General features: G+C 38.3%; 1 protein-coding gene across 1 annotated transcript in view; it reads left to right on the top strand.

The window, feature by feature from the left end:
* Nucleotides 1-23,716, top strand: part of LOC126237131 (mediator of RNA polymerase II transcription subunit 12) — a 400,411-nt gene that overhangs the window by 251,645 nt on the left and 125,050 nt on the right. The window contains exons 30-31 of the mRNA XM_049946952.1: nucleotides 18,483-18,667; nucleotides 18,755-18,881. Of these exons, the coding sequence (XP_049802909.1) occupies nucleotides 18,483-18,667; nucleotides 18,755-18,881 (312 nt within the window). The remainder of the gene's footprint in view (nucleotides 1-18,482; nucleotides 18,668-18,754; nucleotides 18,882-23,716) is intronic.

A 23,716-nucleotide genomic window follows, 5' to 3' on the forward strand; every position in this document is an offset into this window, starting at 1 on the left:
ATATTGAAGTCACCACATATAAATAATTTCTGGTATTTCCTACAAAGTGAATCAAGAACCCTCTCTAGCTTGAGCAGAAATACTCTGAAGTCAGAGTTAGGGGACCTATAAACAACAACAGTAAGAAGTTTAGTTTCACTAAATGCAATTGCCCTTGCACAACATTCAAATATCCATTCAGCGCAGTGCCGTGATATGTCTATGGACTCAAATGGAATACTGTTTTTTACGTACTTATCCACTCCCCCACCCCACAAGGAATTCCTTGGAAAAACAGCCAGCTAATCTGTATCCTGGTAAAGGAAGCCTCTGAATTGTCGAATTATTTAATTAGTGTTGTGATATACCAATAATTTCAGAGTCAACATGTATAAGCAGTTCACTAACTTTATCTCTAATACCTCTTATATGTTGATGAAATATGCTAATTCCTTCTCTGCTTGGAAACATTACATCCTCAGAAGGTGAGCCCTTAGTTAGAGGGACTTCCTTGAAGCAGGTATACCTATCAGCTGACTTCAATCTAAAAATGGTGCAGCTCTAACACCAACTACTACAGGAATTTTTCCATGAGTGATCCCACCACCACCACCACCACCACCACCACCGCCCACTACACTGTCACCTATAAGCATTGCCAGCCTCCCTTTCCCATACCTATTGAGATGCAGCCCACGCCTAGTGAATCCCAATCTACTTATAGACCCAGATGGCACCACTGAGATGTGACCCATGCCCTCTGCCATCAGCACCCTCCCCAGCCCCATGTTAACACACCTAACAGCCACATTAAGATGAGGCTGATCATGATGCTGAAACAGTTGCAGGAAATGCACATTAGTGCCACCAGTTTCAGTAGCTATCTTTACCAGGTCATCACCTACATCATATTCTCCATCCCAATCAGGACTGTTCCCTGTTCCACCCACTATCACTACCTGATCCTCCTTCGTAAAATTCCTACATAACTCCCCTATGTTGTCAGTCACTTGAGCCAACCCTCCACTAGGCTTTACAATGTTGGTGACCTGGTACTCACTCCCCAACACTTCTTGCAACTGCTGGCCCACACCTCTACTGTGTGAACTACTTAGCAACAGCCCATTCTTCTTTCTGTTAGCCTTTGCAACAGACCTAGGCCTCCTAACTGCTGAGGACTGCTGCATGTTCCCTACATCTACAGCTATACGAGGCTCCTCTCCACTCAACTCTGACAGTTGGTCAAATCTATTGCATATACGTGAAGTATAACTGTCTGAATACCTCCTCTTCCTAGCTGCCTTCTTGTCAACTGCCAGTTCCCATTCTCCAGCACCCTTCACCCTCCTCAACCTATTTAGTTCCTCCTTTGCACATTGTAACTGCACCTGAAGGCACAGATATTATGCTCCTGCTCATCTATCAACTTATTTCTAGTACCTGGAGTTTCCATTTTTCAGTGTTGTGGTGGCCACTTCTTATTATATTACTAACTTTGATCTGTAAATTATATTGTAATAATGGTATAGTTCTTAGCTTTTAAGTATTTCTATGAAAGAAGTGCTGATGGACTGATCAGGTGCATAGATATACCAGTTACTCTTGCCACTTAGAGGTTTTTTGACTAAACAATAGCTTTCATAAAACTCAGACAGGACAGTTAGAAGTATGATTCCATCATGTTGAGATCACTTGTAATTTGTATGTTCATCCGTTACGAGCCTAAAAAAAGAGTTGTGAAATGATACAGTAGTAATCAATGGTTGTAGTTGCCATTATAGTTTGTTGCTTGAAAAAGTCAATTTTGTACATCAAACAATTACTTTGAGGGTATGTAGTAGATGTTCATGAAGTTAGCAAGAATTACCAATCACCCAGCACTGAACTTTTTGTATTTGCTGTTCCACACAGATGATTATAGGCCTTATTGACAAGCAATATGTGGAATGTTTTATTGCTTGCTACATACATTTCCCAGACACTCACACTTAGTTATTGTACTAAAGTCATGTTGTGTTATTATTTTCCTGTTGCGTCATTCATCCTTTACTTAAACTGAAAATCTCTAAGGACAGCAATGAAATTATTTGTGAAAAACCTTAAAAATTAGTTGATTAGTCTTCTCTCCTATAACATTGCTGGACACTCTGAAGTCCACCAAGTGGTTTTGTTTTAGTATTTATCCAATAATTCACTTGTTAGCTACCTGCAAGGTAATTTTTTAATCAGAAAGGAAATGGTTTCACCAATCTTGAAAGCTTTTTATGTCATTGTCACAGGGTCATTGTTCTTGAAACATGTTTCAGTGATGAAAGAACAGTGCTTTTGCCATGGATTGAAAATGGCAATGCTGGAGATGACCCTCTAGATCCCCCCAAAAAACTCATTGCACTGTTCCCACTGATTTTCTTTAATATATATATATGCTTGATGAACAAATTGAGTGTGTTGTTGTCTTACAAATCTGCACTGCTGAATCTTGAATAATTGTTCAGGTAAGCCCATGTAGATCACATTATCGTGGAGTTTTCCATTGCAGTTGTACGCTAGAATCTGAAATTTTGATAAGTTTGCAACTTTCTACTAAATAATAGAAAATACTTTTGCTGAGAACTGTTGTATTTTTGCTACCTTACAATTGATGAATACAAGGGAATCTGGCATATGTAATTAGTGTTCATACATTTGATCTGACATTCCATGAACTCTACCTGTTGAATGATAGTTCTGTCAGATTTGACACATAACTCCCCGTCTTATGATTTTAGTGACTTCAGCAGCATTGTCATGTCACATTCTATATTTGATAGCACCCTCTGCTTCTCCAAGCTGTGGTGCCAAGCATGGAGTAACTGCCAGACCAGCAGGTACCACAACACATAGTAAATCATAATCACTGTCACACTTACAGCGTCCATCCACTCCGGTTTACATGCACACATAATAATAAAAGTCTCCAGACAGTTTGATATTCTAAATTATGTAATTAATTAAATGCGTCAGCTGTCATGATCTTCATTCCTGAGCTGGGTAGAAAATGGGCAACACATCACATTACCAAAGTGATAAGTTACACCACTTCTCCTCCTCCCCCCCCCCCCCCACTTTAGATGAATGGTGTCATCATAATTCCATTATATAAACAAATAAATAATATTTGCCTAGTGTAGCATCAATTTATCCTATGAAACTAAAGTCCAGAATGACAAATTCCTGTTATGACCCTATTGTTAAATTACTTTAACCAGAAGATGCTCAAATATTGCTACAAAGTAGCCACTCATTTACTACAGTTTTAATTTCTTTAGTAAATTCACAATCATAAATTGTCTTGAACATGATCTATTTGTTTATGGCTTCAGTTCAACTGTACATGTGAACTAACTCCAAAGAGGGCTGGTAAACCAGTTCCACCTCTAGCTTAATCTCAGACCTTCAGTTAAATTGGGATAAGAAACCAATGTTTATTTGTTCCTGGTAGGAATCAAGTAAGTATCGTTTCATGTTATAATTTTTTTCCATTGTCTAATCTTTCTCTGGTAACTATTTACCTGTTGCTACATCTCGAGCACTCCTGTGAAAACAGGTTTAAATATCAGATAAAACAAGATTTCTGCAATGGAAACTATTGAATGTGGAAAGAGGGAAGATAGGCATTGAACTGCTGGTGGAGAAGAAAGAAAGGAAAAGAAAGACTAGGAATGTTGGAAAATAAGAATAAAAAGAAAATAGGCCCCAGGTAAGACACTTCCCCCCCACCCCCACCTCCCCTCCAATCCCAATGATCTGTCCCTAGGAGGTACTTCACCAGTGGATCACAGTACAATGACCGACAGTAGTCATACAGAACATACACTACCAGCTTCACCCCCCAAAGGCCCCAAAAATTGTTTCTAGCTCTCTGCCTTGAAAGCTTATGGAGATAGTAGTGACAAGAATAGTAACCTTCATCCGATTCACAACCAAAATTCACAACTAAACTCCTAATAAAACTCTGACTCTTGGACCACACCTCTTACTTAGTCTCTGAATCCTTCAACTAAGATAGAGGAGATAAATAGCTATACCTTTACCCTAAGTTAAGCCAATCTCCACTAAAAAAAATCTGTATAAAAACATCCATAAAACTTAGTAGATTTCAAATAGCTTAAAACTCATTTGTAAAAACTCATAGCAACGATTATCATTACCGTCGAGTAGGAAACTGTACAAACACTCACCAAATATTCACATTTAATAAATGAAGTATACAAAACCATTACAAAATTCGATAAAACATGCTTTCAAAATATGCTTTCATATTGATTCATTGGATATACACTGATCAGCCAGAATGTTATGACCAGTGACCTACTATCAATATAAATCCATCCAGACAATAGCAGCGTCCCCTGGCAAGGAAGACTGCAAGTCAGACTCACACACAGTGCATGTAGGATTAGTGAGCATGCCGTTCTTATGTAGAATGGGAAATGCACGTGATGAGTGCAGATTGTAATGGTCCGGAGGCCTGGCATGAGCATTTCGGAAACTGCTTGACTTGTCGGGTGTCTGAGGAGTGCTGTGGTGAGTTGCAGCCACCCCTCATTGCAGATATGGGACGTCATAAGCTGGGCAGAGGGCTAAAACATGACAGGTGGTGAAGTGTGGTAGTACTAACATCAGACTTTAATGCTTGGCAGATTACAAGTGTGTCTGAACACAGAGTGCACTGAACGCTCCTAACAATAGGCCTCCACAGCTTATGGCCCATGCATGTGCCAATGTTAACACCACAACATCAGCAACTATGACTGGAATGGGCACTTGACCATCGGCACTGGACATTGGCACTGTGGCAGAACGTTGCATGGTCAGATGAGTCCCAATACCTTCTTCTTCATGCTGATGAGAGAGCATGAATTTGTTGTGTTCCAGAGGAACAGTTCCTTGACACCGATACAGTGGGACAGAGACAAGCAGGCGGTGACTCAAGTATACTCTGAGGACCATTCATGTGAGTGTCCATGGGTCCAATGGAGCTCATGCAAGGCACCATGACAGCCAAGGAGTATCGTACACCGGTTGCAGGCCACATACACCCCTTCATGACTATTGTGTTTCCCAGTGGCAGTGGAATTTTTCAACAAGATAATGTGCTGTGTCACTACACTAGGAGTGCGATGGAGTGTTTCGAGGAATACATTGATGAGTTCCAATTGATGTGCTGCCCCCCCCCCCCCCCCCAGCTTCCCCTGCTTGACAGATCTTAACCTGATGGAACACATCTGTGATGTGATTGAATTTGACATAGAGCTCATCACCTTTCTCCCCGGAATTTATGGGAATTAGGTGATTTGTGTGTGCAGATGTGGTGCCAACTCCCTCCAGTGACCTACCAAGGCCTCATTGTTTTCATGCCATGACCTGTCACCGCTGTTATCCATGCCAAAAGTGGACATAGCAGCTATTAGGTAGGTGGTCATAAGGTTCTGGCTGATCAGTGTACACAGTTGTTCTTGTAAGTGATCATATTTATCAGTAGATATTTTACTTTTACCACAGCACATGTTTATGGTAATTTTATTCCTTCTGTCGCCGCCATCAAGCTGTAGGAGTTGCATTTTTAGGGCAACTAGTAACCTTTTGTAGCACTGCATACTACACTGCTCTACTGCTCTTTACCTACATCAAGAGCAGCACTCAAAGCTCAGACACTTGCATCCTTATTATTCATTTATTAACCCATTACATTAAGTGGACTCTGATAGTTTCCCCTAAATTGCAACTTTAGAGTAACCTATTCATTACACAATTTATAGGGTAAAGTATCCTGTTTATCATTATACACCTCTCTCCTCCTGTATTTTGAGCTAGGCTTGCTCCTCTATTATTGAGGATACATATTGATTATGGAACTTCCTCACATGCTGTCTCCTAAGTACTCCTCTAATTTCCACTAAAAGTGACCAAAATATTTTACTTGTTTTTTGTAAACATATAATTGTGGAGTTCCATTTGCTTATCACTTATGACATTAGTTCAAGTGGCTGTGGATCTTAATGATCTTATTTGGATTTATCTTGGATGTTAGCACATCATGCTCATAGTCTAAATTTAGTACCTTTCCACCTTTCTTTTCTCCCCCCTTTCAGTAAGATATTGGTAACATTCAGCTTCCATAAAGTTGTCTTTGGACAAAAAAAAAAATTACTGAGGTAATGTACCTTTTCCATGGTTTGATAATAACATCAGTGGTCCACAGGTTTATATACAACCTTTTCATCCAAGCACCTATCATCAATGTAAGTATTCTATAATCTGTTTATGACAAGGTCAATCATGAGAAAGCTCTCAGTTGTAGGAGAAGTCTATATCATCATCCTATAATTACCTAAGTCAGTGAGATACTACACAGAAAATAATTATCCTTAAGTTGGTTGATTTGGGGGGAAGGGTCCAAACAGCGAGGTCATCAGTCCCATCGGATTAGGGAAGGATGGGGGAGGAAGTTGGCCATTCCCTTTCAAAGGAACCATCCCAGCATTTGCCTGAAGCAGTTTAGGGAAATCACGGAAAACCTAAATCAGGATGGCCAGACACAGGTTTGAACAGTTGTCCTCCAAAATGTGAGTCCAGTGTGCTCACCACTGCACCATTCCGCTCAGTATCCTTAAGTATTATGTAATTAAGTAAAGGTAAGGTAATGCACTATGTTTGAATATGTGGCTTTCATAAATATATGATCCAAGTACATGACTGAAGCCAAGTTATTGTGTATTTGAGCTTTTCCCAAAATTTTTCCAACTTAGGTTGTGATAAAAAAACAACTGCATGGCTGTAAAAGTAATTCTTATTGCATATGCACTGACAAGTATGATTTCACCTAAGTATTTGTTAATTCAACCTTATCTTCCCTATGTATACGTATGCTCATGTAACAGCATGTTATTTATAATTACTTACTAACACACAAGTATGTACAGTGCTGACACACCTTCCATAATAAGTACAATGGTCACATAAATACACTGTGTGATATACTCAAACTATGTGTGAGCCGTTGCCATTGAATAAGAGCTATTTATATTCAAAGTTACGTTATAAACACCTGCAAACAACCTGCTAGTAGCTCTGTTGTTACTGTAGCTTTAGCTAGCTTCCAGATATTTAATCATTATAGGCAGGATAATGAAAGGAAATATAATTTAAAGAAGACAGAGTAGTAAAAGATGAAGAGACTGTTATATGGAAACCAAAATGGGAGATAATATAACAGGCAACTGGGGCCTTCTAGATATCACTCTACAAAGTTCATACAAGGCATGAACCCTGTGAGGTCTGTACCTTATATTACACACTTTTTTACCATGTACATTTTATACAACCCTTTTTCTTTTCCATGTGGTGGGTCCATTAGAAACATAATTTTAGTCTTTGGAATATGCATTCATTATCATATAGAGACTTTCATATTTGGTGGAAGAAATCGCTGGTCTCTTTCTTCACATTAGAATTAGGATGGTATACTTTGATTATAACCTTATCATTGACCTGGAATTTAAGCACTGTAACATTTTGATTAAGTTCTCATGCATATTGCCTTTATCTTGAATTCTACTGCATGACCAATTAAATAATTTTAATAAGGGTTCCCTAATGAATTTTGTGTTTACTACTGACTGGTGATAGCCCTGTAGATAAATGATGCAGTTCATTTAAAATAACCTGAAATTTCAGCATCATCTGACCCCAGGTAGTATGCCTAGTAGAACATTGTATATAACAAAATCTTCCAATCTGTATCGCTACCCTCTCTGAGAGATTTTTTTGGCAGTGATACTTATGAGGGTGTACTGAAAAGTAATGCCTCCGAATTTTTAATATGAAAACTCTTGAAGATTTTTAAGTAAAACAGGCTTTTAATATTCTACATCTTTATTCTTCAAGTCTACGTATTTATTTCTCAACATAGTCATCCTGGCAATGAACACATTTCTCCCAGTGGGAAATGAGTTCGCTGATACCTCACCTCTGCATACAATGCTTCATCACTATCAAAGTGATGTCTTCAGAGGTCTTCTTTCAGTTTTGGAAATGATGAAAATTGGGTCAGTCCAAATCAAGGAGAATGATCGATGACAGTGAACTCAAGACATTGGATCATTGCAGATGTTACAGTGCTCATGTGTGGTCTGGCATTGCCATACTATAGGAGAGACTATTCCGTGTGTGTATTAACTCTTCAAACTTGTGCTTTAAGTTTTCTGAAGGTCCCACAGTACACTGACATAGATTACACACCACCATGTTACACACTACAATTCATAGTTCTCTTGTGGCAAAGGGTTGCAACTTCCATCAGCAAAGCAGGAAAGTTGACTGACTAATATGTATGATATGTAATACATCACCCAATGTTGAGAACAGAATACAAATATCAGAGCCATCTTTTTTCAGCATGCACTTGCAAAAACAGTGATATGTCTTATACTTTCCCGTGCTAAAAAATCTGTGAAACTATTACTTATAATTTTTATTCCATTATGAGTGAGCAATCTACTGGGCTCACCTACATCCACAGAATACCCCCTTAAACAATTAACTATAGTAGCCATGTTTGTCAGTTTTATGGGATATAGTTTAACATATTTTGACAAACATTCCACTGCAGAAAATATAAACAGTATCCCATATCTACCTTTAGATAAAGATCCTAATAAATCCACCACTTTTGAATCATTTAAAACTTTTAATATTACTGAACACATTTTATAAAGTCACCTAACTATTGTCTTCCTTAACCTTTTGATATCATTTACATGTTCTAAAAACTCTCTGTACTTCTCTACTTTATTTGATCATACATGTAATACAGTTTCATGTAGCGAAATGTCCATACCCCATATTTAAAAGCAAAATTAAATCTTCTATCACTATTTGAGGAATACACAACATCCAGTGGCACAAGATTCTTGTTTACTATCCAAAACAAAGTATCTTCACTTAATGTGTCAGTTACTTGTCTCTTTTGATGTTCCTTGTTCATAAGACCTGATAGTATCCCCAAAATAATTGTCCATTTCCAATCCTCCTTTACTATTTGTCACTAGTAATCTTACTTCGTTATTAGAGTAACTAATAGGCAAAAAGTTGACTCTGATATTACTCCAGGATCTTCTATTTTGCTTCCCTTATTCAAGCCTATAGGTATTACAGAAAGAGTGTCGGCATTATATTAGGTGAACTTCTAATATAATTTATCTCTATATAAAATTCTTGTAGAGATATAACCCATTGCATTATCCTGCAGTGTAGTAGCCTACTCTTCATCAAAAATGCAATGCTTGGTAATCTGCATATATTATTTTGTTTGAATCCCAGGTTAGTGTTTGGATCTTCTGTGAACTCCAAACAATAGATAATAAGTCCTCATCAGAAGCTGCATGGTTTATTTCATGTTTAGTAAGGCTTCCACTGGCAAAGGCTATATTTCTGTATTCTCCCTTTCAGTTCACAACCTAAACCATGTTCCGATGCACCTGTGGCAAATTTAAAGGCTTGATGGATCCTAGGATGACTTAAATCTTGGCATCTAACAATGCTTGCTTGATATTATTAAACGCTTCAGCACCCCAAATTCACAGATTGTTGTTTCAGTAGACAAAGTAGGTATAGATTGTTCATTGCCTGTACACTTAAAAATGTCTGTAGAAACCAGACAAAGCCAGAAATGCACATAGTTGTTTTACATTTTGTGGTTCAGGACATTCTTTTATTGCTTGAACTCTATCCAGATTGGTTGGGATCCCATTTGTATCCTCTATGTGATCCAGAAATTTCAATTCCTGCCTTCTAAAATGAGACTTAGACAGTGTTATTGTTATTTATTTTTCCTGTAATCTTTTTAAAGTTATAATCAATAATGCTTGATGATCCTTCCAGGTCTTAGAAACTAACAGCAAATTATCTTTGTACATAATTAGTTCTTGTAATAATTCTCCACCCAGTTACTTGTCCAAAGCCTGGACAAAAAGAGCTACAGATATGTTCAGCCCAAAAGGAAGTACTTGAAGCTCATCTTCAAATTTCTATAATAATTATTATATACTGACAGGCCTATCCCATTCCACTTCTATGTGTTTATTTGAAGTGTACACATCCAACAATAACGAAACACATCCTGCAAGTTTTTTATCACCAACAAAGGATTATTGCACACACTTACGAGGTCATCATACACTCAGTATTTATTGTGCAGTAATCAGTAGTGCACAATAATATTGACTATCTGAGAGCAGTATTGATATTTTGCACAATACATTGAAGGAGACTGCAGAACTCTAAACATGTTGACACTCGCTCAATATATAGTACTTTCTGAGGACGATGTTGTGCAGTACATGCCAGTTTCTGCCAAGACTTCATGATATGTGGACATGCAAGCAGCTGATATAGCAATGCCATATGAATTTGAACATGAGGAAAGACAGATGAAAGAAGTCATCTGATGAATTCTATTCAGAGAGTAGTTAGTTTGATTATATATTTAATATTTATTCAGTAATTAGCCATAGAAACATTCAGCAAAAGTGTTTAAATGCAGGGAAATAACACTGCAACTGTTTATGTGCTTGTTTCAGAAGCATGAATTAGTTATTGTAGAAAAGCATAACCGCACTGTCTACGAATCCTGTACAATAACAGATCTTATTCTTTTCGGGTTTATAGACTATTTCCAGCATTGTGAAAAATGAAATTCAATGAGTATGTGAACAGTATCTTTCTTGTATAAACAAGTTGTAATGACATTCACCATTTCATTGGAACAGTCCTTGTTCATCCATAAAAAATACCAATAGCCTTCTGGTTCTGCTGCATATTCTCTTAGCATGTTAGTATGGTCCTGTATAGAATGCCTTGCAAGCCATTTTTTTACCCGTCACTTCTTCCTCTTGTTTCTCTTTTTGCAGCACACCGTGTTTCTAATCTTGATACGTGAAAGTTCCACATCGAGTACTGAATGTGTTCGCTATGGAGACAGAGTTCTAACGGATGCATTCCAAGCATAAATATTGCAGAATATTTTTTTCCATTCTCAGCCTCAAACTTTCACACAAATTGTTGACACAAAATTATGGCACAACAAATACTGAGCTTGTGAGGAGCCTTTTAGATTACGTTCAATAACACCATTATTGACTACCTTCCTGTACTGCTGCTCGAAGACTTATAGTGATAAAATATGGTTTACAGAAGAAAGATTTTTCTTCTTACACACATATTCACTAATAAAACTCAGTTTATCAAAAATATTTCTTTATATGTTACTAAGATCTCTTACTATTCCCATGTCAGTATATTATATTCCTACAATTTTAATTTTAAACTTTTGAATAATTCTTTCCTTGCTGTGTTCGTTTCCTAGACTTCTACAGTATTAGCTGTAGCCACAAAATGCACGTGTTTCACCATTTGATGTTCTTGTTTTAAAAACTACTGAATTATTTTTAAATAGTACTCTGTAGGTATTGTCTTCTCTTTTCCATAGTACTCTGTTCTCATTAGAATCTAGTGACACTTTATTGTTAAGTAGTCAATTTAAAACTACAAGTATGTCTAAGTTAAGATTCGATACAGTCAATGTAGTTTGGTAAAAAGTAAAGCATTTGTTGTTATTGGTAATCTTGTTTATTCATTTATAGGCTTCCCTTTACTTCCTGTTACATCTATGACATAAAATCTGATCATGGTGTCAGGCACATGTTTATTTCATACTGTTAGCATTAATTCATGGGATATTAGGGATATCTCAATACTTGAATCTAAGTGAAAATACACCTCCATTCCAAAACTTTTAACAGATACAATCAGTTTTAATTGTCCCTTTGTGTTACGGTTTTCTTCTTTCAGCAACTACTCATACATAGACATCGGACAGGTGAGGGCTACTAACTTTTCCACTCGTGGGTCTATGACTCTATCATCACTGCCACGGAACGTGTATTTTTTCCAGATTCGAATGTTCAAATTACCTATTTGGAGGCCTATTTATACATGCACAGTTTTCATTATTGTGAACAAACACTGCACTTCTATTTCTTGCTTTATTAATTGTTCTACTTTTGTTATTAGGTCTGCAGATATTATATTATTTTGTCTCATTTTTACATCTGAAATACTGTGCGTAACGATTTCCATTGTTTTCCTCATGACTATAGTCCCCTCGTTCTTTATTTAATGTATCTAATACTTCTATAAATCTTAATAATTCATTTGAAATGGAGCAATCTTGAAACCATATTTCTTTCCTCATATGGCAGGGTAATTGCTGAAACAATGCTTTTATTAAACCACTCCCCTCTTTTGAATCTTCTGAGAATTTAGATCATGTCAGGTGATATTCAGTATAATTCTTTTACCTTCTCTAACTGTTATTATAGTACCTTAACTTTCCTTGAATACGTGCTGACTAACACTTCTTCTTAAACTTTTCTCAAACCCCCCCCCCCCCCCCCCAAAGAAGAGAATTATTCTGAATGAGCAGTTTCCTATTTGGTAGGATCCCATTCTAAATAGCCCAGGATAAAATCAGTTTTCTTTGAGTCATCCCAACTCTTCAAAGATTTAGAAAATCCTCTGAAAAATAAGTAGGAAGAATATTTCCTTCTGGTATAAATCTGGGGAACCATATAGATAAGTTGTCCATCTTCTGTGTGTAATTCCTCTACTAATTCTATAAGAGAACTACGATTATCCTAATATTTCTCTCTGTTAACATCATCCTTTGTTTTAGCCAACTCATTCCATAATTTTTGTAATTCTTATTTCGTTCTTTCTGCCTCCACTAACAAAGTTGGTGTTCCCACAGATGAATCATTCTTTTCCTGAACCTTTTGCCCAGTTAAATCAGGGACACATTCCTCCAAAGTTGCAAGAGTGGAAACTGATATTGCACCTGCGTTTGAATCTTTGTTATGCTCTAAGATGTTTAATAGGACAGTCATGTCCTAGATTTGCTTATGCACTTCTGTAAACTCTTGTTCAGTGAAATATTTAATTTCTTTTAAATTTTTACTCACATCTCTATATTGTTCGTTAACCTTATTCCTTATTAAATCATACTGCGTAATATCTCCTATTGTAGCTCACCTGCTAAATTTGACACTGCTGATTGTGATTTACAAATAATATGATTTATTTCTACTTTTTCTTGATGTGAGTCAATTTTATGTTTTTCTAGGTTGGTACTAGTTCTGTCTGGACTGATGACCTCAGATGTTAAGTCCCATGGTGCTTAGAGCCATTTGAACCATTTAGTACTGTCTGACTTCATACTGATTTTAGCACTAGCTTACTCGACCTCAACTCCATGAGTATTTATAGGCCTGTTTAATTCTGCATTTGTCTTGTCAAGCACTTCTTCAAATCTGATACCTTGGACCTTTAAATTCACTTTTAAATCAGCAGTTGACTTATCTAGTTTAGCACTGAAGTCTGCAATACCTTTCAACTTCACTTCTATTTTCTTGGTTCTCACTGGCATAAAGTCCTAATACTTGAATGCCACTACCTCAAATTTCAGTTACCATAAACATGCTCTAAAAAACTTCTAGCAACAATAAATTAACTTTGTCTCCATTGGACAGAAAGCATGTGTGAGAAGTACAATGAAGGCTTTCACGACCGGATGGTACTGTTATTGATAATTCTTCCGGATTATATGGACGTGATCCATGGAATTCTTCTATTCCTAACGTTTCGTCCAATACTTTGGACGAATTGTTAGGAATAGAAGAATTCCATGGACCATGGCCATATAACCCGGAAGAATTATCAACAACATGTGTGAGAAGGTTTCAGTACAGCAGCTTTCTGTGTCATGATGACAACTGGGAAACCAGATTGTTGCCCTGGGTGAATTGTGTCGCTGTAGGATGGTAAGCAGCAGACACTATTACCACTGGCTGATGTGGTGTTGCTATGGAGTAGATGAAACAGTCATAGCCCTGTGTGACATAGGCCACCAATCACGCAAGTCAAAGACTTTATAAACTCTTCTCGGATGTAATTGATGTTGATTGATTGATTTCTGCAATTTCATTGATTCTCAGTACAAATTTTTTCTCAATCCAGCACCAGTATGTGAGAACTCAGTGTTCTCATTAGTTTTTGAGTAACATATATGCTTGTACTAACAGAACATTGTTGGATTTCAGCTCTGAACTGCTGCATCGTGAATAAATGTTCAGATGAAACCATGTAGACCAAATTAGCTTGGACTTCTTCTCGATTGCAGCTGTGTGCTGGAATCTGAAAGCTTTGATAAGTGTGCAACTTTCTACTAAATAATACAAATTTGTTCTTCTTAGAACTGTTGTTTCTTCTGTTACATTTCGTTAATATTAAGGAACCATTATTATACAATATTAGTGTTTATACATTTGAAATGACATTTTGTAAACTATCTGACAGAATCATGTGACAGTTTTCTCAGATTTGACAGAACACTCCTCATCTTATGTTTTTGGTGACATCAGCAGCATTGTCACAGTGTACTCTATTTGATGGCATACCTTGCTTCTCCGAGCTGGGACACTATAACATGGAATAATTGCCAGACCAGCAATTATAACACACAGTAAACTGCAATCATCATCCAGCCTTAACTAATAAATATCCATCACCTGTCACGATCATCATTCGTCAGCTACTTTGTTTCAAAAATTAAACAGTTTATGGTGTACTTGTTTCGTATAGAATGACTGCAGCTGATAACATAGCCCAGTCATTCGTCAGCTAGTTTGTTTCAAAAATTAAACAGTTTATGGTGTACATGTTGCATACAGAATGACTGCAACTGATAACATAGCCCAGTTGGTGAACAGTTCATGCTTTGACATCCCAGAACCCTTGAGAAAGAGGGGGCGGGGATTTGGGGGGGGGGGGATCTCGGTAAGTGGTGTACACATCCTTTGGTCATCGTCAGAATAAATGTCATACTTGTGGAAAAATTGATTTAAAGAAAGACTTTTGGAAATAATTATATTAACGTCTTCTGCTTCAAGTTAAAAGGCAGTTATAGGGTTGCCCCAAAATAATGCAGTGACTCCTTGGAACTGGATATGCCTGTAATTAAAGCAGATAGAAATGAAAAGTTATTGGTGTATTATACATTAAGATGTAATGTAAGGTGGTATATGCTCAAAACATCCATCTTCCACTGCAGCAAATTGTTGACGGCGACTTAGAATAGAGTGACTTACCAGATGTATTGTTTCTAATGGAATAGTGTCACAGGCTTGCTCAGTTTACTCTTTTAGACTATCATGTGTTTTGTGGTTTTGCGGCGTATACTGTGCTCTTAAGATAGTAAGTAATCTTAGGGGTTAAATCCAATGGCCATGGTGAATACTCCACAGTACTTCATCCTCATCCTATCCATCTTGCAGGAAACATGCAGTTGAGAAAGCCCCTCACATCAAGTTGAGAGGGAGCTGGCTGTCCATCCTGCTGAAGGTAATAATCTTCATTGATGAAGTTATTACATGCAGTACTTCTACATAATAGTCGCCTGTAACAGTCTCTTCAAAGAAGTATGGCTCAAATAATCCTCCAGGCAAGAGACTGATATTTTTGGTAAATTAGCATGCTTTTCTTCAATTAAATATGGAGTTTCGCTATCCCAGCACATTGAGTTATGGCAGTTAGTTGTTCCTGTATGTTTAAAGATCACTTGATCTGACTACAGAATTATATCTTGGAAATCTAGATCTTCTTCATACATGTTGATGAACCACTAACAAAATTCAATTCACTTATCAGTTCATCCTTGTTCTGAGCAAAGAGATGTGTTGGAATGTAAGGCTTCCATCTCTGACTCTGCAAACTTCTGTGAACACTGGTTTGCTGATTTCAGCCTCATGATAGCATTGCCTCGTAGACTTTTATGGGGATTTTGTGTATGCCTGAATCACTGCATCAACACTTCTGTTTTCCATTGAAATCTCTTTCTTCTGTTACATCCCTTCTTCACATCATGCACCATTCTATGGAGTTCAAACTTGTCTCAGATTTATGTACTTGTTAACCGTGTAGATGGTGGTATTCTGAATCCAACTCTACTTCGTCATTGAACCTCATCCACATTGTCTGTTTTCCCGTAACACTTTAACACCCACTTCTGTTCATAAAATGAAAATTTCATGTTTATTTACACTAATGCTTCAAATGAAGGTGTTGCTAAGTATTTTACTATGTCTGCATTAGTACCAACAAAAATGATTTATTTGCTGTAATTAAAGAGAGATACATTTTCAAACCGTGTTCACTTTATGTTGGTAATCCCTGTATTACAGCTAGGACAAGAAAGCTTCCAAAGACAATGTGTTAGTTGGATTTCAACTACCCTTAGTGAAATGGAACAAGGTTTTGATATTTGAAATAATTGCCTTAGACCTGTAGGAGGAATAGAATGACACAGGTGTCAGTGGTGCAGGAGAGAGATGTTGTGGGATGTCAAGATGCAGCAGCCTCCAAGTGGCTGCACTTTATTTAAAACATGGAGCCAAAAGAGACCAAGTCTTTGTACATGCACAACAGTCCCTTTGATCAGCTAGCCATGCATCACAATAAAAGTGGCTGCGGAAATGTGATCTAATGCTGTCTTAGAAGCATTGTTAATTACTGAGACTCTCGGCACATACAGCCTTCTTTAGATACTGTAATATACACTGTTTCTATGACACATGTATCCTAAGTTTACAACACTGAACATAACAAATACATGGTTAGACAAATAAGAAATAGACGGTTGAAACAAATGACCTGTCATAGGACAGAATAACTACAAAAACAATATCAGTTTTGAGATGCTAAGGTGATAGCACATTACAATAACACAACATTTACTTGTCATTTATACTACATGTAATATGAGTGCTCAGATGTTGCACATTAGCAACCAGTGACAATAATAATTTCTATATTAATGACCATATGACCTTCACAACTGAATACATTGTCCTCAGAACAACAGATGCTCAAAGCGACCTCCCTACACGTCCAAACATTGCGCAACCCACCATATCATACAGCTCTGGACCCTATACAGCAAAGATGTATCCACAGTAATAAGACCAGCATGAACATGCGCTACCACTTCTTCCACATTTGTCACCGGAGTAGAGTACGAGTGCTCCTTTAGGTGTCCCCACAGGAAGAAATCCAAGGGGTTTAGGTCAGGTGAGCACAGTGGCCATACAACTGCACCTCCACATCCAAGCCATTTCACTGGAAATGTTCTGTCCAAATAACTATTGCACATTAGTTCCAGAGTGTGGAGGTGCACTATCATGTTGGAACCGTACCCTCTGCCGAACATGTAGTGGAACATCTTCTAGCGCTTCAGGCAAATAGTGTGAGAGGTCTGCATGATACCTTCGTGCAGTCAACCGGTCAGCCAACATGTAGGGTCCCAAACACCTGTTGCACAATATTCCAGCCCAGACGTTGATACCAAATCGTACTTGATATCCACGGTCATGCGGGTGACATGCGGGTTAACCTCACACCAATGGTGGGGATTGTGCATGTTGAAGACACCCTCACAAGTGAATGCTGCTTCATCTGACCAGATTACAGTGTTCATGAAGTCATCGTTGGCTTCCTGTTGTTGTTGGAACCATACATAGAATTGCATCCACTGATGGCCATCTGCAGGATACAGGTGTTGCATGAAAGCATAATGATAAGGGTGCAACCCAAGCTCATGCAGCACATTAATGACCGTGCGTTGCGAGACATGCAGCTGTCTTGTTATGCTGCATGTACTTCGCTGAAATTCTTGGTGTGTGATCTCCAGAATAGCTTTCTCAGTAGCTGAAGTATGGCGAGTCTGTGGTTGACCTCCGTCATGTGATTGTGGAAGGAGAGAACGTGACTCCCAAAGGCGCAGCTCCAGACGATGAAACACATTTTTATCTGGATAGTGTCGATGAGGATATCTAGCAGCGTATTCACAAGCTGCAACACCAGCCCGGTTATCAGATGTACCAAGGACCAGAAGCATATCCACATATTCATCGTTTGTGTTTGCCATATGTCTGCCATACTGGTTTTATATGTGTATGCATGTACACTTCAGATTATGTGTGTCACCCACTTATGCAGAATGTATCACTTACTATCACCATCAGCAATGACAGCTCGCAACAAATGAAATAGAAACTCACTAAACAATTCCCTACAATCACATTTAATGCTCACATTAGCTACAGCATTCAGAGCAGAACACTACTGAATGTTCATTGGCTGTCACCTGAGTATACGTGACATAGGTGCGCAGAACAAACCTAAACTCGACTGCCATCATTCGTGACTCCGACTATAGTATAGTTGAAAACAGAACTGACCTTACTTTTTCCACATCCCACTAATTACTGATAGCTGGACTTGAAATGCAGTACAGCTGTTTTAATTAATTGATGTTTTTGTTACTATCTTAATATGTGTGTTTCCTTCAGGAACGTCTAATGATTCTTGAAGATCCAAAGGGCAGAGCAATGATGCAAGGAGCCTTGCAGCTGAGATTCAGCCTTGTTGGTGGCATGTTTGATACAATCCAACGCAATACAACTGTAACAACAGACTGGGCAATTCTACTTGTGCAGCTTATCAGCTATGGAATCATTGATCTGAATAATAATGCGTAAGATGTCAATGTTTTATTTTTACTGTTTTCAAATGTTTACACTCTGTTTATTAGAAATTTCTCACGAATGTATTCATCTTTTAGGGAACTATTCACAACTGTTATTGACATGTTGGCAACACTTATCCATTCTACACTGGTATCAGACAACCAGTCTGAAAAAGATGAAAATCGAAAACACTATCAGAATCTAATGAAAAAACTAAAGAAGGTATGTACAAAATAAAGTGATGAGAAATAATTATTTTATATTCTCTTGTCTACTTTTCTGAATTTTGAAATATAACAAAAAGCCTGGATCGCGTTCCATGTAAGTACAAAGCTTGAACAAATAAGTGAAGCACCCAGAAGACATGGTAGGATGTCAATGTAACTTCTTTCATGACACACTAAGTGAATATTTAAATGATTATAGAGTCGCATTTCTTTGACAGGTAGAATGGCCATCAAAATGTTTGGTTTTTGTGTTGCTACTAGGCCTCGTAGGGTCAATAAGGGGCATGAACAGTATCATATTTTGAGTGATCACTGTGAAGGACATGGAGATGCTGTGTACTCATAGTGGTGGTTCGAGAACATTTTTTCATAAATCAATTTATCATTTGGTGCCCCTCTTCTTCTGCCCCCACCCCCCCCCACCCCCCCTCCCACTCCTCTTTTTCCATTGTAAGCTTTTTCCAATAACAGTTTTTGCTATTTATTGTGAAAAGCACTGTGTTCAAATCCCCTGCACTTGGGCAACCCTGGCACCCCTCTCACATTTGTGCCCCAAGCATCTGCTACTAATTGTGACACATCCTATATAGATATCTTACAGTTGTTGCACCCCTGGTGCTCCCATGTGGCAGCTTGTGGTGCTTGGACTTTAAACTGAGCCTGTTTACTCATGTGAGACAGCATTATCAACACCTCATTGTGAGTTTCCATTTGGCCAGCTGGTTGAGCCACGCAAAATCCATATTTGTGGGGCGTCCGGATGTGACAGTGGCCCAGTGTTGGAGTGCATGGGAATGTGAGGGCACACATACTGATTGTCAAGGTTCCGGTAAACCACATCTTACCATCACAAGAGAGAGTCATCATATTGCGCACCCAGCACATTGTAACCCCTTCATGTCTGTGCCTTCCATTCAAGAACAAGTAATGGACTCACCAAAATATTCTGTGTTACCCCTACCACTAGTCAGAGACTAGTATTAACAGGACTAAGGAATTACTGTCCCATATGTAGGAGGCCATTAACACCACAAAATAAACAGTGGTGTTTCGAGTGGTACCATAACAGGGAAGCATAGACTGCAGATGTGTGACATCACATTCAGCAATGAACTATGGTTCTGCACTACCCTGGATGACCAGCATGATGAGGTGGAACCATCAGGTATGACTTCAGGTCAGGGCTGGTAGTATTTGAGCAAATCTTGACAGCACAACATGGACATCCTGTATCCTTATGTTACCCCCTTCTGCAACAGTATTGTGTTGTCATTTTTCAGCAGGAGAATGTTCATCAATAGGTACCTGCCTCTATGAACTGTTTATGTGACATGAATGTATTCCAGTAACCAGCAAGATCCCAGATCTGTCCCCAATAGAACATGTGTGTCCAGCTTAGGCATCAACTCCAGTACCCAGGATATCAAGGACCAATTACAAAAGTGTCTCAGGAAAAAATACAAAATTGTTATGATGCCCTTCCCCACTGAATTGATGCATGCATCCAGGCCGGAGGGCATGCAGTATCATATTGATAACTAAGCTGTTACTACCAAGTTCTTTGTAAATTTGACTCATTTTTGTAATTGCTAAAAGAGCATAACATACCCTCTCAATCCTCAACACCTTGTGAGTACTTAAAATTTTTTATTTTTTTCAGGCAGTGTAACTGCCCACATCCTTGGACTGTCTTGATGCACAGCAAGCAGGTTGTGCTGTATTAATCGTGCAATTTTATGTTCAGAAAAGACTAAACCAAACAGTTTCGCTTAGTGGTTAAGAGACTCAACTCACATTCATTAAGGTAGTGGTTCAAATATCCCTGTCCAACCACCCCGATTTAGGTTGTCTGTGGTTTCCCTAAATCATTTAAGACAAATATGAGTATAATTTGTTTGGTAAAGAACATGATCAGTTTGCCTTATATCTTTTCCCAATCCAAGTTTGTGTTGTTCTATCTTTAATGACCTCATCATTGATGGAATAGTAAACCCTAATATTCCTTCCTTACTGCAAGCCATGTTACTATCTTTTTATTTTTTTCTTTGGTCTCATTGTGTATTCGTGCCAATTTCAGTTGGTGGACACCTTTCACTGTCAGCCTATTCCCTTAGATTTCATCTTATTTCCCCTTACTTCATCCATTTGATTTTTTTCTTGGTTGTTTCCCAAATGTTTGGGTGTATTTTTGGGAATTTTGGCACACATATTTCTACATTATTTATGCATTTTTATGTGATTTTATCTTCCACCATAGGTCCTTGTTCCTTCCATCTGTGTCAGTACAGAAAATTTCCTTATCCCTAGCCAGAACCCAATCCACATACTGTTCCTGCGTTGTTGCTTGCCTCATGGAATCCAATCAAATTACCAATCTCCAACTGCCACCCTTTCTCCCACAATGACCTCCACCTTTTCAGATTTTGCCATTCCTTAACCCTCACCAACATAATCCTGCAAAACCATACCAATCAGGCCCAAACCTCCTTACAATACCTCCTCTCCATGCGTAAAATTCTCCTATGCAATCTGAAATTCATGGATCCCATGTCACACATTGAAACTCTTGCCCTCCAAGAACTAGAGCAACATGCAGTATGCCACCTCAAAAAAAGTCTCAGCCCTGTTCATTTCCTACTCCCATCTTGGACTATCACTATCCATCACCTCTACAACATCCTCCAACCCCCCCCCCCCTTTTCCCCAAAAATCCCCTCTTAGTTGACAAACCCTGCTTCACAGGCATGCTACATTTACCCCACCCTCAAAAACTCCTTCCCATTGCCATACAGAATCCAGAATCTAAACAGACCCAAAACACAGTCATGAACCTTTTGTCCAAAAACCTTAGCCCTGCAGAGGTATCAGTCCTTTACAAAGGCCTCACCTATTGCCCTACTCCCAAGTTCAACCTTGCAGAACTTTTTAAAGACCACTCCTTCTCCTGGACCATAAAGTGCGAACACTTTTTTGCCCCCAACCTAGCAATGAGACTCAACCAAAGACCTACTTGACTCAGTTCACTCCTCCACCCAACTGTGATCCAACCCCATTGCCCCCAGATCACCTCCTCTTAACTTTCCAGAATTTGTTGACCTCAAAACTTGCCTCAGCTTCATTCACAGAAACAACTGCAATTGACCACCTAACAACTGATCCTGACCTTATAATCCTACCTGCTGACAAATGCTCCACCACTGTTGTTTTGAATTGCAAGGATCACCTGGAAAAAGGACTTCGGCACCTGTCTGATTCATCCACCTGCATTTCCTGCCACAGTGACCCCATCCCAAGATATGCAACAGTATCTCCAGTCACTATTGCTCGCAGTCTGGCCTCAATGGCAAGAGACTGTAGAAGTGTGTGTGTGTGTGTGTGTGTGTGTGTGTGTGTGTAGCAACTATCCTTTTCCTATTATTGTTACATTCCATCCTGGATTTTCCATTGTTTGACTGTGCGATCCAGATGTTCATGACATTCATCTGTTAGGGTGTGTGTGTGGGGGGGGGGGGGGGGGATATTTGAGAAAATGACGCTAGGACAAAAGTTGAGATTATGCAGTAGATCCAGCAGGAGAACAGTCTTAACATCAACTGGGACCATGCTTACAATATGAATATCAATGTTGTGTTTGAAAGTTCAGTGGTTAAAGCTATGAGTGCTCATACTAAAAATAAACTCTTCACTGTTTCTGTATCTCCATCTGCAAGAGAGGAAAATGTGCAAGGTGGCAATGATAGCCATTTGAACAGAAAGTACTCTTAAAATATTCTTGTGCAACAAAAATACATTAATAAAAATCTGATTTTGTTGGCTGACCATGTACTTTCAGAAAAACATCAAGTTGCTGTGGATGACAATTTATATGCTCAGTTAAATATGATCCTCCAAAGTCTTACCAATTAGTATGTAAGGCAAGGTTTGGAACAGATAAAAAAGTTAAGACATATTGCTGTACACCGTAAGGCCTAATATTCCACTTGTGAATTTTATTGTTAAACATGTATTTTCAGATTCCAAGAAAACATTACTTATGCAACAAATGTGTCTAAACATGTTTGGGCAAGAAAATAAATGTAAAAAAATTTTTGTAGTTTGTGGAATGCAGTTTGTGCAGTATTGATTGATAAATGGTTCACCATGCATAAGTATTGGAATGCCATAAAAATAGTGCCAGAGGAATATAGTAAAGAAACTGTAGTATTTGCTATGCTGACTCAAAGATCTCATCCAGAATATAATGCTTGCATCCAACAATGAAAATGCTAATTCTTCATGTTGGTAACAGTCATCCTTTCATATCAAGGGCAACTACAGTAATCTGTGACATGATTTGCAATTACCCTTCTGGGAAACCCTTGTGACTCTTATTATGGAACTGTCTGATACAACATGTCGAATCCTGCCCCGAATTTTTTTTATACAGGAAGAATGCGCTGAAAGAACCACAGTGTCAGAATTTTAGCTGCTAAGAGACACTGCAAGATTTTTTTTTTTTAAATGTTGAAATTTGCCAAATTCCTAGTTAGCTAGGCAGCTCGAGAAATGTACATCCTTGCCATAGCTGTAGCAGACAGTGCATGTGCAACATGGCAGTCACATATCTTTGATACATGGCACATCAGTAAACAGATAACATGGCACATCAGTAAACAGATAACATGGCACAAATCGATCATAATTTGTAAAGAAAATTTCAGTTTCAATTGATAGTTTCTCTGACACACCTGTTCACTGTTAGTATTCACTCAAATTTGCAGCTCATTCAATATCCATAATAATTAGCAGTTGCCTTTGTGGTATCACTAAGTGTTAACAATGGCAATAAAA

This window comes from Schistocerca nitens, chromosome 2 (genome assembly GCF_023898315.1).
Source record: "Schistocerca nitens isolate TAMUIC-IGC-003100 chromosome 2, iqSchNite1.1, whole genome shotgun sequence".
Taxonomy (NCBI): domain Eukaryota; kingdom Metazoa; phylum Arthropoda; class Insecta; order Orthoptera; family Acrididae; genus Schistocerca; species Schistocerca nitens.